General features: G+C 46.9%; 1 protein-coding gene across 1 annotated transcript in view; it reads left to right on the forward strand.

Annotated features, from left to right (window-relative positions):
* LOC147718790 (connector enhancer of kinase suppressor of ras 2-like) overlaps positions 1 to 21,018 on the forward strand; it is a 1,944,591-nt gene that overhangs the window by 491,091 nt on the left and 1,432,482 nt on the right. The window contains exon 5 of the mRNA XM_086967239.1: positions 1,748 to 1,789. Within this exon, the coding sequence (XP_086823365.1) occupies positions 1,748 to 1,789 (42 nt within the window). The remainder of the gene's footprint in view (positions 1 to 1,747; positions 1,790 to 21,018) is intronic.

Raw genomic sequence — 21,018 nt, forward strand, 5'->3', positions numbered from 1 at the left:
GCTGTTGGACCAACCACCTGGTCATGGGTTTGTGCCAGTGGAGCCAGCTAAGTCTCCACTGGTACAAACCTGCTGCTTACAAAACTTTAAATGCGATGAGGGACTAGAGGTTTTATGGCTGCTGCTACATCAATCCCTAACTTACTGATATATCTGAGATTACATTTTACAATGCATAGCTTTAGTGTGTAATCTTCAACAGGAGTGACAATTTTGTCAATGGAGGCCAAAGTTCCTCGGCTTTTCTGGGTTTTAGGATTGCAGTTTGACAGTCGGTTTTGGTTTTGTGAGAAATAGAATTTCAGCCACCACTGTCATCTCTCTACAAGCTTTAGAGGGAGAAACATACAGTTTATAAAACGCAAGTGCAATCAAAATTCAAACAAATAGTAAACACACACGAAACAATAAATAGATATTATAGTAGGCAAGCCAGTAATACAGTCACATACGAAAAATGATTTCTCATTAATCTGCAATACAGAACCTTTAAGGCACTGATTTATTCCTCGCCACGGTATAGAAAAGAGACTTATGAACTGAGCATCAGATTATCTGAGGATGCTTGGCCAGTCTAGAAACGAGAAAGAACATATTTTAAAAAGTGTGGTATTGTCAGGGTTCAGGGGCTGGTCATCCAGTTCTTGAAAAAAAGACAAATGATAAAAATACAAAGAGAGATCAATCGTGTCAATTGATCAAGACATGGTAGATTAGAACAAAGACACATAGAGGGACCAGTAGCAGGACCCATTAAGAAACTGATCTCCCCTAAAATGTATCAAAATTGGTGAAAGAATGTTGCAGTGAGTGAGCGCTTTTGACAGCAATTATGTAGTATGCTCTACTTCTCCAAAGTGGTTTCTAGGTTCTGATGTTACCCTTTCAGAAACCAAGATGCTCAATATGTTTATGGAGTTAAATTCCTTCTGACCTCTCAGGTTTGCATGGGACCAAGGGACATATTAGCAAGGGTGTGCGATAAATATCGCAAATCGCGCTTAGCGCATATTTTATTATCGCTGTCTATCGCTGGATCTTATCGCGTTATTACCAATGTTTTTCTCCAATGCGATAAAAGATCCAGCAATAGCGGCAACATCTACCAAAAGGACAAGTAAAACAGCGATAAAACTTTTATCGCTAATGTAAACCTTCCTAATAGGCAGCGGAGGATTCAGCCTTAGAATCCACCTCCCATTGAGAATAATGGCTAGGTCAGGATTTTAGCAGGTGTAAAAATTCCTGTGATAACCCCGGTTAGCGCGACTTTTTACATTGCTAACCGAGGCCTCATTGCTAATAGGCGTTAGGTCTGTTAGTGGCTGTTTCCGTGGTCTTTAGTTGGGAACGCCTACTTTGCATGTCATTAGCAATAAATATCGCTGACATGCAAAGCGGCCCCCAAAACGGTTGCTTTCGCCAGAAAACTGTCGCTAACAGCTGTTAGCAACAGCTTGCTGATAGGGCGATAAATATATCGCCGCTTTAGCGGCAAAAAGTGCCGCTAAAGCGGCGATATTGCCCTTGCTAATATGCCCCATGTTCTCAGAGACCTTGTTTATAAGAAATGCTAAACATGCTGTGTAATTAAAGATTTAGGTGCAGCACAAATTAACTCGTCAATAGTACTTTAATATCATGTAGAAATGGAGATGATTTAGTTTGTCCTTCTTAAAAAGAGGTGCAAAACATGTTTGTAGAACTTATTTTAATATATTGTTGTGTCTTTCTCTTACTACTACAGGATTGCACTGTATATGAAACAGAAAATAAAATCCTTCATGTGGTAAGTCATCCTTGTCCTTTACATATTTCTTATTATTGTTTTAAAATGCCATGCTAAGCTCAGTTGGCTAGTCTCCTACTGACACTATGAATAGATGTTGCTGTTTTCGTACTATGTTTTAAATAAAACCTTCATGCATTTAGAAAGTCAATTTAAGACTATCGGAGCAATTTGCCAAACATTGAACAATATATGTGATCAGTGATCATCATAAATGGGAACATAAACTGCAGCATTTATTGGAATCAATACATCTGTCATCTTATTTGGAAACTAAGCAATATATTTCTAAGACACTTAGTTAACATATTCTTAATGTGTGTTAACAAACCAATGTTGATTTAACATTTGTAAACTTTAAAATATATTTCTTTAAAATGCTGTTTTAAAAAACAAATAAACGTACTATAATGAGTTTTCTACAACAACATATCATCTTTTGGGTAGCAGAATGGGATGTAATAATCATCTGCAGCTTCCTACATACAATTCCTAAATGTTTTAACAGTAGAATAATTTGCCCCTGAAAAAAAGGGTATACACCATCTTTCACCTGAAAGTGTCATCATGTGGGTACTAGTTTTCTATATAGTGTAACAAAGTTAAAATTAATGTTTTAATTTAGTAAAGGGGCATATTAAAGTAAGTGCCCTGGGGTGCAACTGGCGTTTACCACAGCTTTGTGGGCCTCCAGGGCACTTTGGTATTAAAGAAGGGGGCGCAGATGCTTGTGCATCCCCTCCAGTAATACTGATAGTGCTGGCACACTTAAAGCGGCAGCGCTACCTTCGGGGCACATTCCCTCGTTTGCATGAAAGTGTGACCTATGCAAATTAGGGAATTCCTTTGCCTTTGCGCCCACGCCGTATTACCAACACTGGCGCAGAAGCAAAGATGCTCCTAGGAGGCACACTCACAGTGCGCCACTTAAAAGGTGGCACACTGTGAGTGCGCCCCATGAGAGCGGCCCTCTGGAGAAGGGAAAGGGGGTACTGTCACTGACTGTGCCCGCCTGCACTTTAGAAACACTGAGTGGGGAAATCTGCCGATTCGTGCTTTCACATGAATGTGCTGCCCCAGGGCAGCGCAAGTTCTCGGCTGCCCTGGGGGCAGTGCATTCCCCGTAATAGGGCGCACTTTCATTGTTTGCATCGGGCGCACCTTTTAACAGGTGCTTCCAAAGCAAACAATGAAAATGCATGTAATTACCTCTAATGGAAGAGTTCTCCACTCCGAAATATACTATATTGTGATGCCATCAGCTGCACATACTGTTCTAACCTATATTAAAGTCTTAGCTTAATAAATGAATAAAACTTTCCCTAGATAAAATGCCACTGACATGTATTTTTGCAGACGCTACTCTGTCCAGAAAGGCACAGATGAAACAAAAACATCATTCTTCACCACCAAAGTAAACTACTGCCACCAAATTATCCCCTTCGCTGCGGCGGCTATTCCGCCGCAGCGCTAAAGGGGCGGGGCGGCCGCGCGGCCGCCGCATGCTGGTGACAGAACCGCTCCGTCACCAGCTACAGTTGAGCTGTGCTGGTGACGGAGCGGTTCCGTCATGACCCGCCCCGCTCATTAGAACGCCCGCGCAGGCGCGAAATCAGCGCCGCGCAGGCGCGGCGGCCGGGCCATGACGGAACCGCTCCGTCATCAGCACAGCTCAACTGTAGCTGATGACGGAGCGGTTCCGTCATCAGCATGGAAGGGGTTAAAGCACTCAAGTGGATCGTTCAGCCCATGGCTTATTTATTACGTCCTTATTTCCCAAACTATTCTGCTTCAATAAGTCTTTATAAAATAACTTAAGCTCACTGCTTTTTGAACTTGCTCCTTACAGACACATATTATCCGCTGTATTTCTCATCTCTACTAAGCAGCAATTTTGGTTTTCTTGTATCTTCACATGTCAAAACAGTGTTTTCCTAACTTGATAAGATAAGGTTGGCCGCATTCAATAGAATAAATAATGGTAGTGGCATTACTCCTGATATGTTTTCAAAGCACCAAACGTTGCTGCCCTGATGATATCGACACCAATTTTGCTTGTGTTTCTTTTCACACTATCCAATTGATGCATGGTAAACCCCATATGTGGGGAATCATTTCCAAAAAATATATCATGAAATATTATTGTAGAAATTGGGCTATTTGTTGAGAATGGTGGAAGTCTCACTCAGGAAACAACCACAATCCTTATCAGGGTGACCCACAAAAGTCGCTAATTTAACCTGTGCTTAGTCCTCGGGTAGCTTAACTTTGAGGCCAAGTGTAAAGTGTCTCTACAGCACACAAACAGTAATAAAGCAAAAACACAATGCAAGAAAACCCCCAAGCAAATGTAGGAAAATAGAGTACATTATAATAAATGAAATGATACTAGAATGACAAAATCCAATAAGTACAACCAGAGATATTCAGTTTTCAATTTTTAAGGTAGATATCGTGATTAAAGGCATAAAACACCACTTGTGGTCATCTAATCATGTGAGACCAGGGGAAAGTCACAAGTTCAGGCCGACAGTGATGGACCAGGCTAGTCCCATTAAAAACGTACTTTCTCTCTGTCCTGCATGAAGAGTTCCATTTGCAGTGAAGGAAGCTGCAAGGAGAAGTGGAGAGTGTCATGTTTGGTTGTCACTGTAGAGCAAAGAGCAGGCAGCTTGGGCGTGCAGCATGAAAAGCCAATCTGCTGTTATTGTAAGTCTTTGCTGGCGCTCTGCTTTGGTAGTCACCCAGGGCTGTTTAGCTGTAGCATGAAGTGTAGATCTTACATGGCTGGGCGTCATTGGTGTATTTAGTAGCATGATGAGTCGAGTTCACTGGAGCTTAATGTTGGAAGTCATCATAGGTGGCAGAGTTTCAGAGCGAATGGGCTCATTGGCATTCACGAAGAGCCCAAAGCTTCAGGATTTCACCTTTCTTCACAGGACAAGCTCATCTGATACCAGAAAATGGTCCAGGACCTGGGAGGCATTTCTTGGGGATCAGAAACTCACTCCAGCAGAGGCAAGCAGGGCTCAGGCAGGTCCAGCTTTGGGTCTAGTCAGGTCCATTGCAGTTGAGCAGTTACAGGGAGGCCTCTGGATCTTTTGGGTTAGACAAGTTAGACAGGAGTTCAGCCAACTGACACTTGAAGTCCCTCAGGTAGCCTGGGATGAAGAGCACAGGTCTATTCTTCTTTCTCCGAGACCAGGGCAGTCCTCAAACAGCAGAGCAACTCTCTGGTGGTCAATGCAGTCCTCAAGCAGCTTTGCACTTCTCTGGTATCACCAGGGCAGTCCTATGAGCAGCAGGGCTGTCCTCTGAGGATCAAGGCAGTCTTTTATCTATAATGTACAGTAGTGTACTGAAGAGTGGCTCTGGAAGTCCAATATTTATACCTAGTGAAAGCCTGACCAAAAAACTGTAACTCTCCATAGCGCTGTTCTGGTGCAAGATCATAAAAACCTCCCTGAGAACCAGCAGCACACCTGAATGCCTCAAAGTTGGCCACGTCACGCCACTACTGAAGAAACCAGGGTTTAACTTCCAGGAACTGAATAACTTCAGACCCGTCTCCAATCTCCCCCTCCTATCCAAAATCCTCAAAAAATGCGTCCTCCCAACAACTGACTCAGCACATGGATAGCATCAACCTTCTTGACCCACACCAATCAGGTTTTAGAAAAGGATATGGCACTGAGACTGCGATCCTTAACATCACAGATGACATCCACAAATCCCTTGATTCCAACCAATGTTGCCTGCTCATTCTCCTAGACCTATCGGCAGCCTTTGACACAGTTGATCACCAACTTCTCATCAGGGCTCTGGAAGAAAGGGTAGGTGCTGAGGAAACAGTCCTGTGCTGGTTCTCCTCCTTCTTATACAGCCGCTCACAAAGGATAAAAATAAAAAACTTCACCTCCGACCTACACCCCGTCAACAGGGGTGTCCCCCAAGGCTCAGTGCTCTCACCTCAACTGTTTAACATATGAAATGAAATGAAATTAAATTAAATGAAATGAAATTTGATTTGTAAAGCGCATGGCTGCCCTAGAGCGTCCCAGAGCTATACATGGAACCCCTCACCACCCTACTAAAAAATGCTAGCATTCCTTTCCACCTATATGCAGATGACACCCAGATATATCTAGAAACCTCCTCCATAGATGACATTCACAGACTAAATGACACTCTAAAAGAAATCCAACATTGGCTGTCGCTTAATCACTTAAAACTCAACCAAGACAAAAATGAGATCCTCCTCATCTCCAACAAAGAAGAGAACCCTCAAATTTCTGAATGGCTAAAAGCTCTGGATGCTCTCAATGGCAATCGCACTCTGACCAACTCCCTAAAATCATTAGGAATCATGCTAGACTAAAAACTTAACATGGTCAAACACATCAAGAACTCCGTAAAGGGTGCCTTCGTCAACCTGGAGCTACTCAATAAAATAAAACCATTCATACCAACCAAAGACCTCAAACAAGCCACCCAATCATTGGTGCTATCTAGACTCGACTATGGGGATGTCACCCTTGCTGGTACTACTAAATCTCACCTAGCTCTCCTCAAAACTACTCTCAACGCAGCAGCCAGAATAGTCACTGGAATCAGGAAATACGACCACATTTCACCAGAACTCAGAGAACTGAAATGGCTCCCAGTCGAATTGCGTGCCAGTTTCAGAACTGCCTGCTCACTCACAAAGCCCTGCACACAGGAAAACCTGAGTATCTGCCTGCAAGCTCAAGAGGGCAGGTCAGACAAGGAACCTCAGGAGCTCCAGCACCCTACTACTCATCCCAATGAAAACACACAAACAAAAACTGGCTGCACGGTCCTTCACCGGAAATGCGCTCAAAAAATTTGGAACGCTTTCCCAGTCGAGATCAGGACTATCTCATCTTTCACAAAATTCAAAAACCACCTAAAAGTCCTTTTCCTCAACCGCTCTCTACAGAATGGATAGCCGCCGCCCAAAAACGCAAATCCCTGCTCGTCGTCTCCTTCAGACATTGCTGCTATAAGACTTACCTCCTCCCTGCTATTGGACCCTCTCCTACGCACCCCCCACCTGAAAGGTTCAACCCCAAGTTAACGTGCTCTCCATGAGGTTGTCTCAGGACTCACGGACTACCTCCATGCTGCTCAGCACACTTGGACTTTCTGACCCTATATGCAGAATACTCCCTTACTGTATCCACCCCAAGACAACGTGCACTCTCTGAGGCTATCTCAGGACTCACGTACTACCTCAACGCTGCTCAGCTCACGAGGACTTTCCATACCTATATGTAGAATAGGGCCTTATTGTATGAATATTACTCAAATACTGCTGCGAAGCGCTCCGATACCCTCGGGCAGGTTAGCGCTATATAAAACACCTTAATAATAATAATAATAATAATAATAATGTCCAGGAGTGTGCTGAAGAGTGGCTCTGGAAGTCCAATATTTATACCTAGTAAAAGCCTTTGAAGTCTGGTTATTCCATATGCTACCCTACATCTGATTCGGGAACTTTCTTCACTTCCCTTGCCAAGGTAGACAGGCCTTGCAACACGGAAAAACAACTTTAGGGGTTTTTCACTGGTAGGACATGTAAAACTTAAACTAACATCGCTGACTTTTTTTCCTTTTTATAACAACACTTTAATAAATGTTGTTATTGGCACAAGCAATACATACACATCACTGGCCCCCATGGGAAGCCCTCAGAGTACAGTTGTTTGACCCTGATAGTCCATGATTTCCCCCATCCCACACCAATAAGTCGCCTCATTCAACCGGTAATGTACCCACCATTTCCCCCACACCATTGAGGTCTTTTTGGGGCATCCACATATTATTTTAAATAAGTTCTTCAAATTTAGCACAGTGATCCATGCCTGCTCTCTATTCCCCCCATTTCCTTATTTTTTAAATGCAATGCACCTTGCTCTATGCCCCTTCCCTTAGGGGTGACTTGTATGTACTAAAAAGGAAAAGGAAGGTTTAGGCCTGTCAAAAGGTTTAATTTAAAAGGTCGAAATGGCAGTTTAAAACTGTACTATAGAGTACAGTGGCAGGCATGAGACATGTCTTAAAAAGGCTACTTCAGTGGGTGGCACAGTGAGTGCTACAGCCCCCCTAGTAGTTTAATTTATAGGACCTTGTTCCATTCACTAGGGACTTCAAAGTAAATGAAGTTAACTAATCAGAAAAGTACCAATCAGGTATAAGCCAGTTGTACCATGCTTTAGGGAGAGAGCACAAGCACTTTAGCACTGGTTAGCGAGGTGAAAGTGCACAGAGTGCTAAGACGGTTTCAGCATCGGCAGGCAAAAACCGAGGGGAACCCTTGAAAAAAGGTCCAGATCCAACAATTATCCTTGGGTGTCGTCAGATATTGTAACTTTCATGAGGCAAAATTTTATTTTCCACAGGTGGGAATCCTGTGTAGCACTTATTGATAAAAATACTTGTATGCCCATATTTTCCCTCCTGTTCAGATCATGATTGAAGAGTCAGGATGAATTCACAGTTGGTGCATGATTCCCTTTTATTTGCTTGTCTAAAATACATTTTGGTTAACCCTAGTGTTAAAGTTTTAAATACTTACATCCCTAATGCTCGAACACATGGAAATGGACTGTCACAATAGGAAAACTTTGTTCCAATATCTCTTCCAAAGAAAGAACCAAACTAATAATAGCCCACTTGCTCCTCATTGTTAAGTGAAGCTCTAGATTCCAGTCATTCTGCTATTAGAAGATTGTGTAAGGTTCAAAAGGGCCATGTGTTTGCTGCATGTAATAATTACCACGCCTCTTGTAATGTTCCCTTGAAAACTTTATGCATGTCAAACTTGCTAAATGTTATTGAAGGAAAAAGCCAGAAAAGTAGCAAAAAACTGAATTTTGTGTGGTTATACTACATCCACATGTAATACCTCATTTCCCGGTCTATAAGTTGGATTTTGTAAAATGTAGGGCCTCATTCAATAACTCTGAATATTCCGGCCCTTTTGTAATTTGGGTCTTTGCAGAAAATGGACAAAAGCAGTGGGTTGTATAAACAGAGCCAACCTTGCCATTGATTTCTTGTGAATTAAACAACAAGGGGTGGTGATGGACAGAGTTTCTGAATTAAGCAGAATACTCTCACCCAGTCAAGAGATCAGGGTTAGATCCAACACCGTTTTTTAGCTCACTGCACCATCCCAGCTCAGAACCTGGCTGTATGCAAATTAGTCTGTTCCTGTCCCAGTGCATGATGGGAACAGGGCAAACCAAACTACAAAGCCAATTCTTTCACTGGGAAGGAAACAAGCTTCCGGTGACCGGTTTCCGGCATTACAGCCGTCTTCGGCCCGGCTTGCTTGAATCCTGATGGTGCAATGAGCAAGGGACTCACATCTGAGTATACCCCTCCACTCTATGGTGGACAAAATAATTAAACAACAAGGGGTGGTGATGGACAGAGTTTCTGAATTAAGCAGAATACTCTCACCCAGTCAAGAGATCAGGGTTAGATCCAACACTGTTTTTTAGCTCTCTGCACCATCCCAGCTCAGAACCTGGCTGTATGCAAATTAGTCTGTTCCTGTCCCAGTGCATGATGGGAACAGGGCAAACCAAACTACAAAGCCAATTCTTTCACTGGGAAGGAAACAAGCTTTCGGGGACCGGTTTCTGGCATTACAGCCGTCTTCGGCCCAGCTTGCTTGAATCCTGATGGTGCAATGAGCAAGTGACTCACATCTGAGTATACCCTTCCACGCTATGGTGGACAAAATAATTAAACAACAAGGGGTGGTGATGGACAGAGTTTCTGAATTAAGCAGAATACTCTCACCCAGTCAAGAGATCAGGGTTAGATCCAACACCGTTTTTTAGCTCACTGCACCATCCCAGCTCAGAACCTGGCTGTATGCAAATTAGTCTGTTCCTGTCCCAGTGCATGATGGGAACAGGGCAAACCAAACTACAAAGCCAATTCTTTCACTGGGAAGGAAACAAGCTTCCGGGGACCGGTTTCTGGCATTACAGCCGTCTTCGGCCCGGCTTGCTTGAATCTTGATGGTGCAATGAGCAAGGGACTCACATCTGAGTATACCCTTCCACGCTATGGTGGACAAAATAATTAAACAACAAGGGGTGGTGATGGACAGAGTTTCTGAATTAAGCAGAATACTCTCACCCAGTCAAGAGATCAGGGTTAGATCCAACACAGTTTTTTAGCTCACTGCACCATCCCAGCTCAGAACCTGGCTGTATGCAAATTAGTCTGTTCCTGTCCCAGTGCATGATGGGAACAGGGCAAACCAAACTACAAAGCCAATTCTTTCACTCAGAAGGAAACAAGCTTCCGGGGACCGGTTTCTGGCATTACAGACGTCTTCGGCCCGGCTTGCTTGAATCCTGATGGTGCAATGAGCAAGGGACTCACATCTGAGTATACCCTTCCACGCTATGGTGGACAAAATAATTAAACAACAAGGGGTGGTGATGGACAGAGTTTCTGAATTAAGCAGAATACTCTCACCCAGTCAAGAGATCAGGGCTTAATCCAACACCGTTTTTTAGCTCACTGCACCATCCCAGCTCAGAACCTGGCTGTATGCAAATTAGTCTGTTCCTGTCCCAGTGCATGATGGGAACAGGGCAAACCAAACTACAAAGCCAATTCTTTCACTGGGAAGGAAACAAGCTTCCGGGGACCGGTTTCTGGCATTACAGCTGTCTTCGGCCCGGCTTGCTTGAATCCTGATGGTGCAATGAGCAAGGGACTCACATCTGAGTCTGCCAGAAACCGGTCCCCGGTAGCTTGTCTCCTTTCTGGTGAAGAATTGGCTTGGTAGTTTAGTCTGCCCTGTTCCCATGATGCACTGGGCCAGGGACAGACTGATTTGCATATAGCCAGGCTCTGAGCTGGGATGGTGCAGTGAGATAAATAACGGTGATGGATCAAGCCCTGATCTTTGGACTGGGTAAGAGTGGTCTGCTTAATTCAGACACTCTGTTCATCACCACCCCCTTTTCTGAATCGTTTTTGGCCACTATAGGTGTGGCAGGGTATACTCAGACATGAGTCCCTTTCTCACTGCACCATCAGGATTCAAGCAAGCCGGGCCGAAGACGGCTGAAATGCCAGAAACCGGTCCCCGGTAGCTTGTCTCCTTTCTGGTGAAGAATTGGCTTGGTAGTTTAGTCTTCCCTGTTCCCATGATGCACTGGGCCATGGACAGACTGATTTGCATATAGCCAGGTTCTGAGCTTGGATGGTGCAGTGAGATAAATAACGGTGATGGATCAAGCCCTGATCTTTGGACTGGGTAAGAGTGGTCTGCTTAATTCAGACACTCTGTTCATCACCACCCCCTTTTCTGAATCATTGATTTCTTGTGGGCAATTCTGAAAGCTTCTCTGGGAATGCTTTTTCCCATTTCTTACTATTGGCTTTGTGGATTGTAACTCACAGTTGTTTGCTTTAGATTTGCTGTACGAGTACTTGGAAGCGTACAGTAAACAAGGCATGCTCATGGGAGGGGCGAACCTCAAGCTGAACAAATATTGGTTGAATATTTATAAAATACATGCAGAACTGCAAAGCGTGATATTCCAGTGCAGGACGAGTAACCAAGCAGTCTATAGCAGTTGCCCAGGTGTTCACTGAAGCCTGAGGTGCCCTTCTGCAGAGGGTTAATCACAATCCCTGTTTAATACTGCCACTGGTGGCTAAATTGCTAATCAAGTCCTTTTACATGTAGGCCTTTTCATCTTCTGGACCCAGTCTGTCATATCCATATAGAGAAAAAACAGAATGCATTGCAATCCTTAATCTTTTGACTATTTCGAAAAAAATCCATTGGTCTGAAGTGTTCCTCCACAATAAATTTCATTCACCAAATCAGCAAATCTCTTGAAGGCCTATGAGCTCTTGAAGGCCTATGAAAAAAACAGTTTATAAGAGTCAAACGGACATAGAATGATGATGAATTTACCCCATTCATTATGTACCAAGAACGATTGAGGACATTTAGGAAAAAGAGGGCCTAAGTAATTAAAAGACATGAATGCTTAGTGATAATCCTGTACAATAAACTGTCTTAAATCAACAAAACTCGTAAACATACTCTCAAAGATTTTCACGCACTGACTCATTGCTTACTGATTCATCTACAGTGAAGATACCTTGAGACGTATTACATAGGTAAATTAGCCCCAGAGCTTCTGCAACTTTCCTCTCAAAATTTGCCTTATCTTTGTGTTCTAGTCTACTGCATTCTCCAAGGACATTCCTCTCTTCTAAAGCAGCTTCTCTATGTAGTCCTCTTGATCTGGGACTTATAGTCATTTCTTGTCCTCTTGATATTTTCAAAATTCTGACATATGCTGCCTAGACTCTTGAGGTCTTCAGCAGAGGAAATTAAGTAGGATGCCGCACTTTCGTTCTAGTTCAAGAGAAATTTAAAACAAGGACTACATGCTCTTGTACACTTATGGAGCAATTAACGAGTTTTTGTTCCCCGGTGTGTTTTTAAATGTTATGCTTTTCTTTTTTCTTTACTTGTTTTTATTTGTAGCACTCATGTATTTATTAGGTGTTCATTCATTGTGCGAAAAGCAAACTACCAAAAGCAGCTCAAATAAATTGTCAATGTTTTCTCCACACTTTAAATATCTTTCTATGGAGTACCCCCTCTCACTGGACCCTTCTCTTTTTTGAGATTTCATTTCTATTGTCACTGCAAAAATGAGTCTACTCCGCCTTTGAAAATCAAGAACTTTAAAAACATTTTGGGAATTGAAAAATACCTGCAAGATGTTAGTGAATGCCTTCAATTGTATGAGCATGTGGATGTTGACCAACATTTGCTGTTGGTTCCAACCAGGAACACCCAAAAGCTAGTCTAGTTAATTAGCATACTCGTACAGAAATTCAACTATATTGGCATAATTTTGGTGTAAGCTAATGTGATTTGTGTGGGTTAAATGTCAACATTTCTGAATAATTATGCAAGTTTTGCTCTCCCAAATAAGGATTGCTGCCCATCAATTTGTGCTTTTATGTGAGACTCGAGCCATGTATTATTTGACATATACTCTAGGTTTTCAAAATTAAGCCTCAGCTTTTGCCCCTTAATTTCTTAATCCTCTCTACAAAAGAATTCAAATGAACATTTACTGGCCAATACACTGTCCATGGAGAACTAGATTATATTGGCATTTGAGAAAAAGGTCTTTATCATCTCACAGGACTATAACACCCATAATGCACAAATCATTATGCACGAAGCAAAAGCCAATCAGGGCAATTTCCTAATAAAAGGATACTGGAAATGAGATGATTCTCAATGTGTGTTTCTGCCCATGAAGAAGAGGCATTGCCTCGAAACACGTCAGCCATGAGAGAAATGTATGGCATCTTGAGACAAGCTGCTGTGAGGTGATTAATGCCGGAAGGTGGGGGCACGGTCGTGTGACCTTTCAATGCTCAGAGCATCTTTGGAGAACAAATATATATATATAGGTAGTTATAGTTAGGACCTAGTTTCCATAGGAAATCCACAACATTCTATTTGGAATAACTTTGGTGCCGGTTTACCAATCTTCGTGAATTTCTCCAAGAAAATGGCCTGCTTGGTTCCGCTCCATCACTGAAAGTTTAGGGGTTATTCATCAAGTGGGGGCCGAAAACAAAGAGGGTCCCAAAAAGTGTTAGGCTAGAGACATTCTAACCCTCTAGGCTTGCTTAGGGGGTCGAACATGGATATTTAGGCTCTATTTTTATTTTTATTTTTTAAAGAAAAATCGCGGCGTGCGCGTATGGAAATACGTACAATAACGAGCAGGAGCTGCATGCTGATTGGCTGTCAATACTCCACACCAGGAAGTGTTGGCAGCCATGTTGTTTGTTGGGAGAGCAGAATCACAAGAAAACAGTAAAACAAAGTTGAGAAATAAGGAAACGGGGCAGGGTAGAAACATTCTGAGCATATAGTCTTGATCAGGGGGTGGTACATGGATCTTTAGGCTCAATTTTTATTTTTTTTTAATTAAAAAATGGCGCGGTACTCGTGCAGTACTTGTACGCGGTGTAAAAGGTGAAAAAAAAGTAGAAGTCCGTTTTATTCATTAGATCCCGGGGGAAAATTACGGGGGCAATTTTTCTGCATAATGGGGGCTCGTAAGGGGCCCTGAGCACTGGGGAACTGCACTCCTCTGGTCTTATTTTGAAGTATGGGGGGGTTACGGTCCTACTCCCCGCAGTCTCGGTTAGTGGCACCCCTCGGGTCTTTTTAAGAAAAAAATATGTTTTGAGCTCTCTCTCTCTCTCTCCCCGTACACGTCGCGGGGAACGCCAAATTTCTCGGGCAGTGATATGTAAAATGACCTTCCAGCTCCGGGTACCTGCATTGTCTGGAGTTTTTTATTAATGTTGGGAGGGTAGGCTTGATAATACGTCCTTGTAAATTCCCATAGAGGCCTATGTTCTGGCGTTAACATGGGCTTCTATGGGAAATAACAGGGCCGTATCATGAAGCTCATTATCGCCGTTTTATCAGCAGTTTCCTGCCAATAAAACGGCGATAATTTTAACACCGGTCCTTGATAATATGCACCTAAGTTTACTGGTAAAAAAAAGAGCAATGGGCCATATTATAAACAAAAGGCGATACATTATCGTCGCTTTTATTGTCAGGATACTGCCGATAAAGCGGCGATAATGGGCTTGATAATATGCCCTTGTGAATAACCATAGCAGTCCAGGTTAACATCAGAACTTGGGCTGCTATGGGAATTTACAAGGGCCTATGGTTTTTTATTAATGTTGGGAGGGTGGGCTTGATAATACGTCCTTGTTAATTGCCATAGAAGCCTATGTTCTGGTGTTAACATGGGCTTCTATGGGAAATAACAAGGCTTTATTTATTATCATGGTCATTATCGCCGTTTACATCGGCAGTTTCGTGCCAATAAAACGGCGAAAATTGTAACACCAGTCCTTAATAATATGCACCTAAGTTTACTGGTCAAAAAAGAGCAATGAGCCATATTATCAACAAAAGGCGATACATTATTGTCGTTTTTATCGGCAGGAAACTGCAGATAAAGCGACGAAAATGGGCTTGATAATATGCCCTTGTGAACAACCATAGGAGCCCAGGTTAACACCAAAACCTGGGCTGCTATGGGAAGTTACAAGGGCCTATTATCAAGCACATTATCGCCGCTTTATCGGCAGTTTCCTGTCGATAAAAGCGGCGATAATGTATCGCCTTTTGTTGATAATATGCTCCTTCATTTCTATGATAGTATGTAAAACTTTCCTTTTTTTTTTGGTGTAGCAGTTGTACTCTCTTCGCATGCTCAGCGTCATTTCGAAGCTCACGTTTTCTTTTTCTTCAAGTTTAACAAGCAAACCTTTCTTTTTTTTTTTTTTTTGTAAACTGTATTTGTATTGCAGATATATAGTAAACATACAAACAGTTATTTCGAGTGTCTCATCAATTAGCAATGACCTACACCAGTTGTAAAACAAGTTTTACACAGCCGTGTAACCCGCATCCCGGAGGTCGGGCGGCAATAGCTAGTAAACACCGGACCAGGAAATCGTACAAGGAAACAATGACATCTGCTCGACAGAACGATCTGGTACCTGCTTTTCAGTTTCTCCCCCACCCCTGACCCCAACAAAGAACTGGCCCTACTGCCCAAATGAATTTCTTTTTAACCAAACAGATCATTATTGAGTCTGTGTAGCACCTCACAGTCACGCTTCATACGTTCCTCCATCGCGCTGATGCTCAATAAAGCAGCGTCTCAACATCCCCAACTAAGAAAGCCCTATCCATCTCTCCCACCACCCCCACTACCCCCACCCCCCCTTGTCAGTGTGCCCTCTACTGTATCTCTCGTGACAAACTATAGACCTCCATAAGAAAGCGGGCGACTCCTCCTGAGCTTCTCCAAGTTCGGCCCCCCAGCCAAGCGGAAGTCCAGGCGCTGCCCCAATCCGCGCACGTTACCCCTTCCATCCTCCATCTCGTTCGGCCCATGCCGTCAATCTCGCCTGCTGCAGGTTACGCGGTCTGGCATGCTACATCCTCAACCAATGTCCCCGCTCTCTCCCCCTCTGTCGCCCCCTCCTGGCTCGCCGGCACGTCAACCTCATCATCCCCATCAGCTTCTGACAGTGCCTGTAGGTCCACCACTAGCGCGCTCCATGCCCTGGCCCCATCTAGCGCTTTATCATTAGCGGCGCGTCTGGCTAATTGTAATCTAAGTGTCCCTTCACTAGTCGCCCATTGCTGGAAACACTCCCGCCACCTCAGGAAGCTGGGTCCCCCCCTAGATTTCCAGTGCAGTGTGAGCTCCCTTTTGGCCAGGATTAACCCCAGGTCGAAGAACTTACTGGTAATTTTCGTGGCTGGAGTATGTGGAAACCAGAGTAAGAGGCAGGCCCCCATGTCCGTATCGATCTGTCGTTCCGTAACCTCATTCAAGCAAAACATAACATCAGCCCAGTATGTGCCGCGCATGCCCAGAACATATGCCCAAAATCAGCACCCTCCGTATTGCAGCGAGGACATACCGAGTGCGCGCCTCCAAAGACCCGTTGGATCTTGGCCGGCGTCCAATGCGCCCTATGTAGAGTGAAGTATTGGACCAGTTGGAACCTAACATTGCGCGTGCCCTTCCAGGCCCTACGTACAAGCTGGGGCCAGGTCGTCTCCGGTATCGGCCGACCGATGTCACCCTCCCAGCGCTCCCGCAACCTATCCAGCGGGGGCGGCCCAACCAGCGCCAATCTCCGGTATAGGCAGGTGATAGCCTTATGAGCGCCATCTGCCATCACAACGTACTGGCAGCCCAACGACGTGGGAGGTTCTACCAGCCCCATCCTCCAGCGTTTCTGAATCCCAGTCACTAGCGCTGCATGGAGCAAAAAGTCACCCCTCGGCAGATCGAAGGCCTCCTGTAGGCCGTGGAACGACAGCAGGGCACCGTCCCCATACAAGTCCCCTATCATGTGGACCCCGAGATCCTCCCAGGTGGCCAGCGCCGACCAGTCCCCACCATGCGGGAGGGCAGTACACATGCCCAGGGGGATCTCCGGCGCATAAGGAGTGTGACATCCCGCCTGTTTTTGGCTACGAAGCCAGCACTGGCGAAGGGTGCGCTCCTCCAAAGTCAGCTGATCCAACCGAAGCCCCTGCTGGAGCACGATGAAGGACAGGACGTGTCGTTGTATAATCCGACCCTGCGGGCCGTCCGGGCCTCTAAACTCCCGCGCCACAGCCATCGTGAGCCACTGTAGCTGCGCCGCCAGGTAATACCACTCAAAATCCGGTACCGCCAGGCCGCCCTCCTCCCGGGACCTAAGCAAGGTATTCAAAGCTACACGTCTCCTGCCAGAGCCCCACAGAAACCCTATCACCATCGACCGCAGCATCCGAAAAAAAGAGAGCGGGATCCACACCGGCAGCGTGCGGAAAAAATAAAGCAGGCGTGGTAGGGCCACCATCTTCAGCAGCGCTATCTGACCGGCCACAGACAATGGGAGAGTGCGCCAAAATCCCATGCTGCCTCTAATACCCCTCAGGGCTCTGCCCACATTCCCTTCATATAGGTGCGAGCGGGTATGATAAATGTAGACTCCGAGGTATGGCAGGCACTCCGATTCCCAGCGCAAACCCCCGAGCTCCGCAGGCTGGATGCAACAGGGAGTCAAGGGGAATAGACAGGTCTTAAGCCAGTTAACCTGCAGCCCCGACAAGTCGCCGAACTCACGGAGCAAGGCCCGCGCACCCCGCACCGAAGCCTCCACATCAGCCAAGTACATCAGGAGATCGTCGGCATACAAGGAAATATAATGCGACACCCCGCGCAGGGACACCCCCTCATAATGCCGTCCCTGTCGAGCCTGTGCTGCCAAAGGTTCAATCGCCAAAGCGAAGAGGAGCGGGGACAAGGAGCAACCCTGTCGGGTGCCTCGTTCCACCGGGCATGCCGCAGATATTGAGCTGCCAGTGCGGACCCTAGCAGTGGCAGACTCATACAGCAGCCACGTCCAGCGGACGAAACCGTCCCCTAACCCGAACCGAAGAAGCACGCAGAACAGATATGGCCACTCCACACTATCGAATGCCTTTTCGATATCTACCGAGAGCACGGCCGCGCCCTGGGGGCCCTCCCCTTCAACTTCCATGACCCGTATCAGGCGCCGTATACACGTCGAGGTGTTCCGCGTGGGGATGAAGCCCGACTGGTCCGGGTGTACCAGAGAGCACATATGGACAGATAATCGTGTGGCCAGGATCCTGCTCAACACCTTATAGTCCACGGTGAGCATCGAGAGCGGGCGATATGCCGTTCTAGCCGTAGGAAGCCCGCCTTTCTTCAATAACGGCACTATAATCGCCTCCCTCATCGACACTGGTAACCTGCTCCGATCCCACGCCTCCCCATACACCTGATGTAGTTGAGGCGCTAGGAGGTCAAAATATGCGGCGTAAAACTCCACCGGGAGTCCGTCACCCCCTGGCGTTTTCTTTCTGGCCATGTGCTTAACCGCCGTTCTGATCTCCTCCAGGGTGATAGCTGCACCCAGCGCGGTTCCCTGCTCCGAGTTTAGCCGTGGTAACTGCGCTTCATCGAGGAAGGCATCCAATCCAGCCGGTAACGCCGACAATCTGCTCCGATAGAGTTCCGAGTAATAAGCTAGGAACTGGTCATTGATTTCCTGTTGTGAATAAACCAAGTTCCCGGCCGGTGTGGTCAGCGATAGTATTGGCGTACCCCTAGATTGAGGGTTGGCCAGCCACGCCAACAGCGAACCGACCCGGTCCCTCTCTGCGTGTGCTCGGACCATGTACTCCCGGTAATCATGGCAGCGGAGCCTCTCCACTTGGACGGCAACTCGCTCCCTAGCAGCCAACATTTCCTCCTTATTGCCCCCCTCCACATGGCTATCCTTCTCCACCTGCCGCAGTGAGGTCTCCTCCCGCGCTACATCAGCCAACAGTGACCTACGTACCCCCGCCGAGGACGAGAGGCACGCGCCCCGCACCACCACCTTAAAGGCGTCCCACTCGATCGCTCTAGTGGTCGCGGTACCCGTGTTCTCTTTAAAGTAACGCTCAATGCACTCTTGCACCTCTGCGTGAAATATCGGGCCTTCCAGTGCCAGCGGGTTCAGCCGCCACGTGGGGACTGGTTGCCGCTGTCTGGACCAGAGGACCGTAAGTAAGCAAGGGTTGTGGTCCGAGATGGTCCTTGCCAGGTATTCACTGCTGCGTGTGAGTTCCTGGGCCCCAGCCGAACAAAGAAAAGTGTCAAGGCGCACGTGTAGATCATGTGGCGTGGAGTAGAACGAATAATCCCTATCGACGGGGTGATGCGTCCGCCGGGCGTCTAAAAGCCCCCACTGCTCTTGCCAGTTCCTCCGAGCCTTGGCCACCCTGCGCACCACCGATTGAGCCAGCGGAGGGTGGGAACGATCTATCTCCACATCCACCACTGAGTTAAAGTCCCCCCCCATGTACAAAGTGCCCACCAGCATAGACGCCAACCTCCTCGACAGCGTAGAGAAGAACGCGGCCTGGTCAAAGTTTGGAACATAAACACTGCAGAGCGTAACATCCCGGCCATCCAGTCGCCCTAGTACTGCCACAAACCTCCCATCTGAATCCACCCTCGTCGTCATGGGCTGAAAGGGGACACCTGCTCGCACCCAAATCAACACCCCCCTAGCATGAGCAGAATAGGTAGTATAGAAGAGTTGCCCCCTCCATCGCCGCTGCAGCGCTTGCCCCTCTGCCAGTGTTAAGTGCGTTTCCTGCAGAAAAGCTACCTGAACCTCCCTGCGCACCAGGTATGCATGCACCTTGTATCTCTTCCTCATGGAGTTGAGCCCCCGCACATTCCAGGTAACACATTTCAGTTCCAATCTAGCCGCCATCAATAGGTCTATAGCGGAGTCCAGTCCCTGACAGCCCTGTCGGCACACTGACAATCCCCTGCAACCTGCAACAGCCCCAACCAACCCCCAACCCACCCACCCCCAGAACAGGTGCCAAACAATTGTTACCCATCCAAACCTTACCCCCGCTAACGAGGGAAACTCTGGGAACTACCAGAGACTCACAAGTTATGTGAGATCGAGGAGGTGACTCCACACCAGCCGGCCGGATAGCCAGAGACCCACCACACCGTGAGAAGCCAATCCCGACTAAGAATAGACCTCCCCCCTCCCCCCCAGCAGCACCACCGACCCATTGAATGTACCAGGGTCTCCTCGCGCTCCAGCAACACCCCAGTAGGACAGGTGACAGCGGCCTTCCTAGCGCCCCAGGCAGCAAGACCCCATCAACCCCGGTAATGTCTCCCCCCACAGGCTGAGCCCACCTCCTTACTGTCCTTCACTCAGCCTCCTGGAGATCATTCGTCCATCAGTCCATCGGCAGTCTGCGGAGTGACCTGAGGCAAACTCCTCAGGGTCCTTCTCTGAGCCCCCATCCGAACCTCCACGCTCCGCTTCATCAGAGCCCAACCGGGAGCCCGAGTCCACCGCCGAGGCCTCCGTCACCACTCCAGAGATGATCGACACCGCCTGAAGGGCGGCCTGCCTCTCCAGTTCAGTCTGCGACGCCGATGGAGACCGCCTGTTCTGCTCTCGCCTCCGGTTGCGCTTGCTCCTACGCGGTTTTGGTCGGTCCTCCGCAGCCTCCGCCCAGGTACCCGTGCCGTCCTTGCCCGCTCTGTACCGTTCCAACCACTGCCAAGCGTCGTCCGGTGTGTCGCAGAACGTCGCCACTCCATCTACCAGCACCTTCAAGCGCGCAGGGAACAGCAAAGAGTACTGCACCCCCTCGTCGCGGAGAGCCCTCTTAACAGCGACGAAGGAGAAGCGGCAGCGTTGGACCTCCTGGGAATAATCGGGAAATAGAGACACGGATGCGTTGTCCACCTTGTACGGGCCATCCGACCTGGCGTGCCACAGGATAATGTCCCGGTTCCTGAAATGTAGCAGCCGGGCTATCACTGGTCGGGGGGGGGGCGGCCCGGGGCCGGAGGTCGAGCCGGAACCCTATGAGCTCTTTCCAGTGTATAGAAGTGCGTCAGGCCCTCAGGGACCACCACATCTCGCAGCCAGTTCCCCAGATATGAGACCATGTCGCCCCCTTCGACATTTTCGGGTAGACCCACCACGCGAATGTTATTGCGCCTGTTGCGCCCTTC

This window comes from Lissotriton vulgaris, chromosome 4_1 (assembly GCF_964263255.1).
Source record: "Lissotriton vulgaris chromosome 4_1, aLisVul1.2, whole genome shotgun sequence".
NCBI classification, from domain to species: Eukaryota; Metazoa; Chordata; class Amphibia; order Caudata; family Salamandridae; genus Lissotriton; species Lissotriton vulgaris.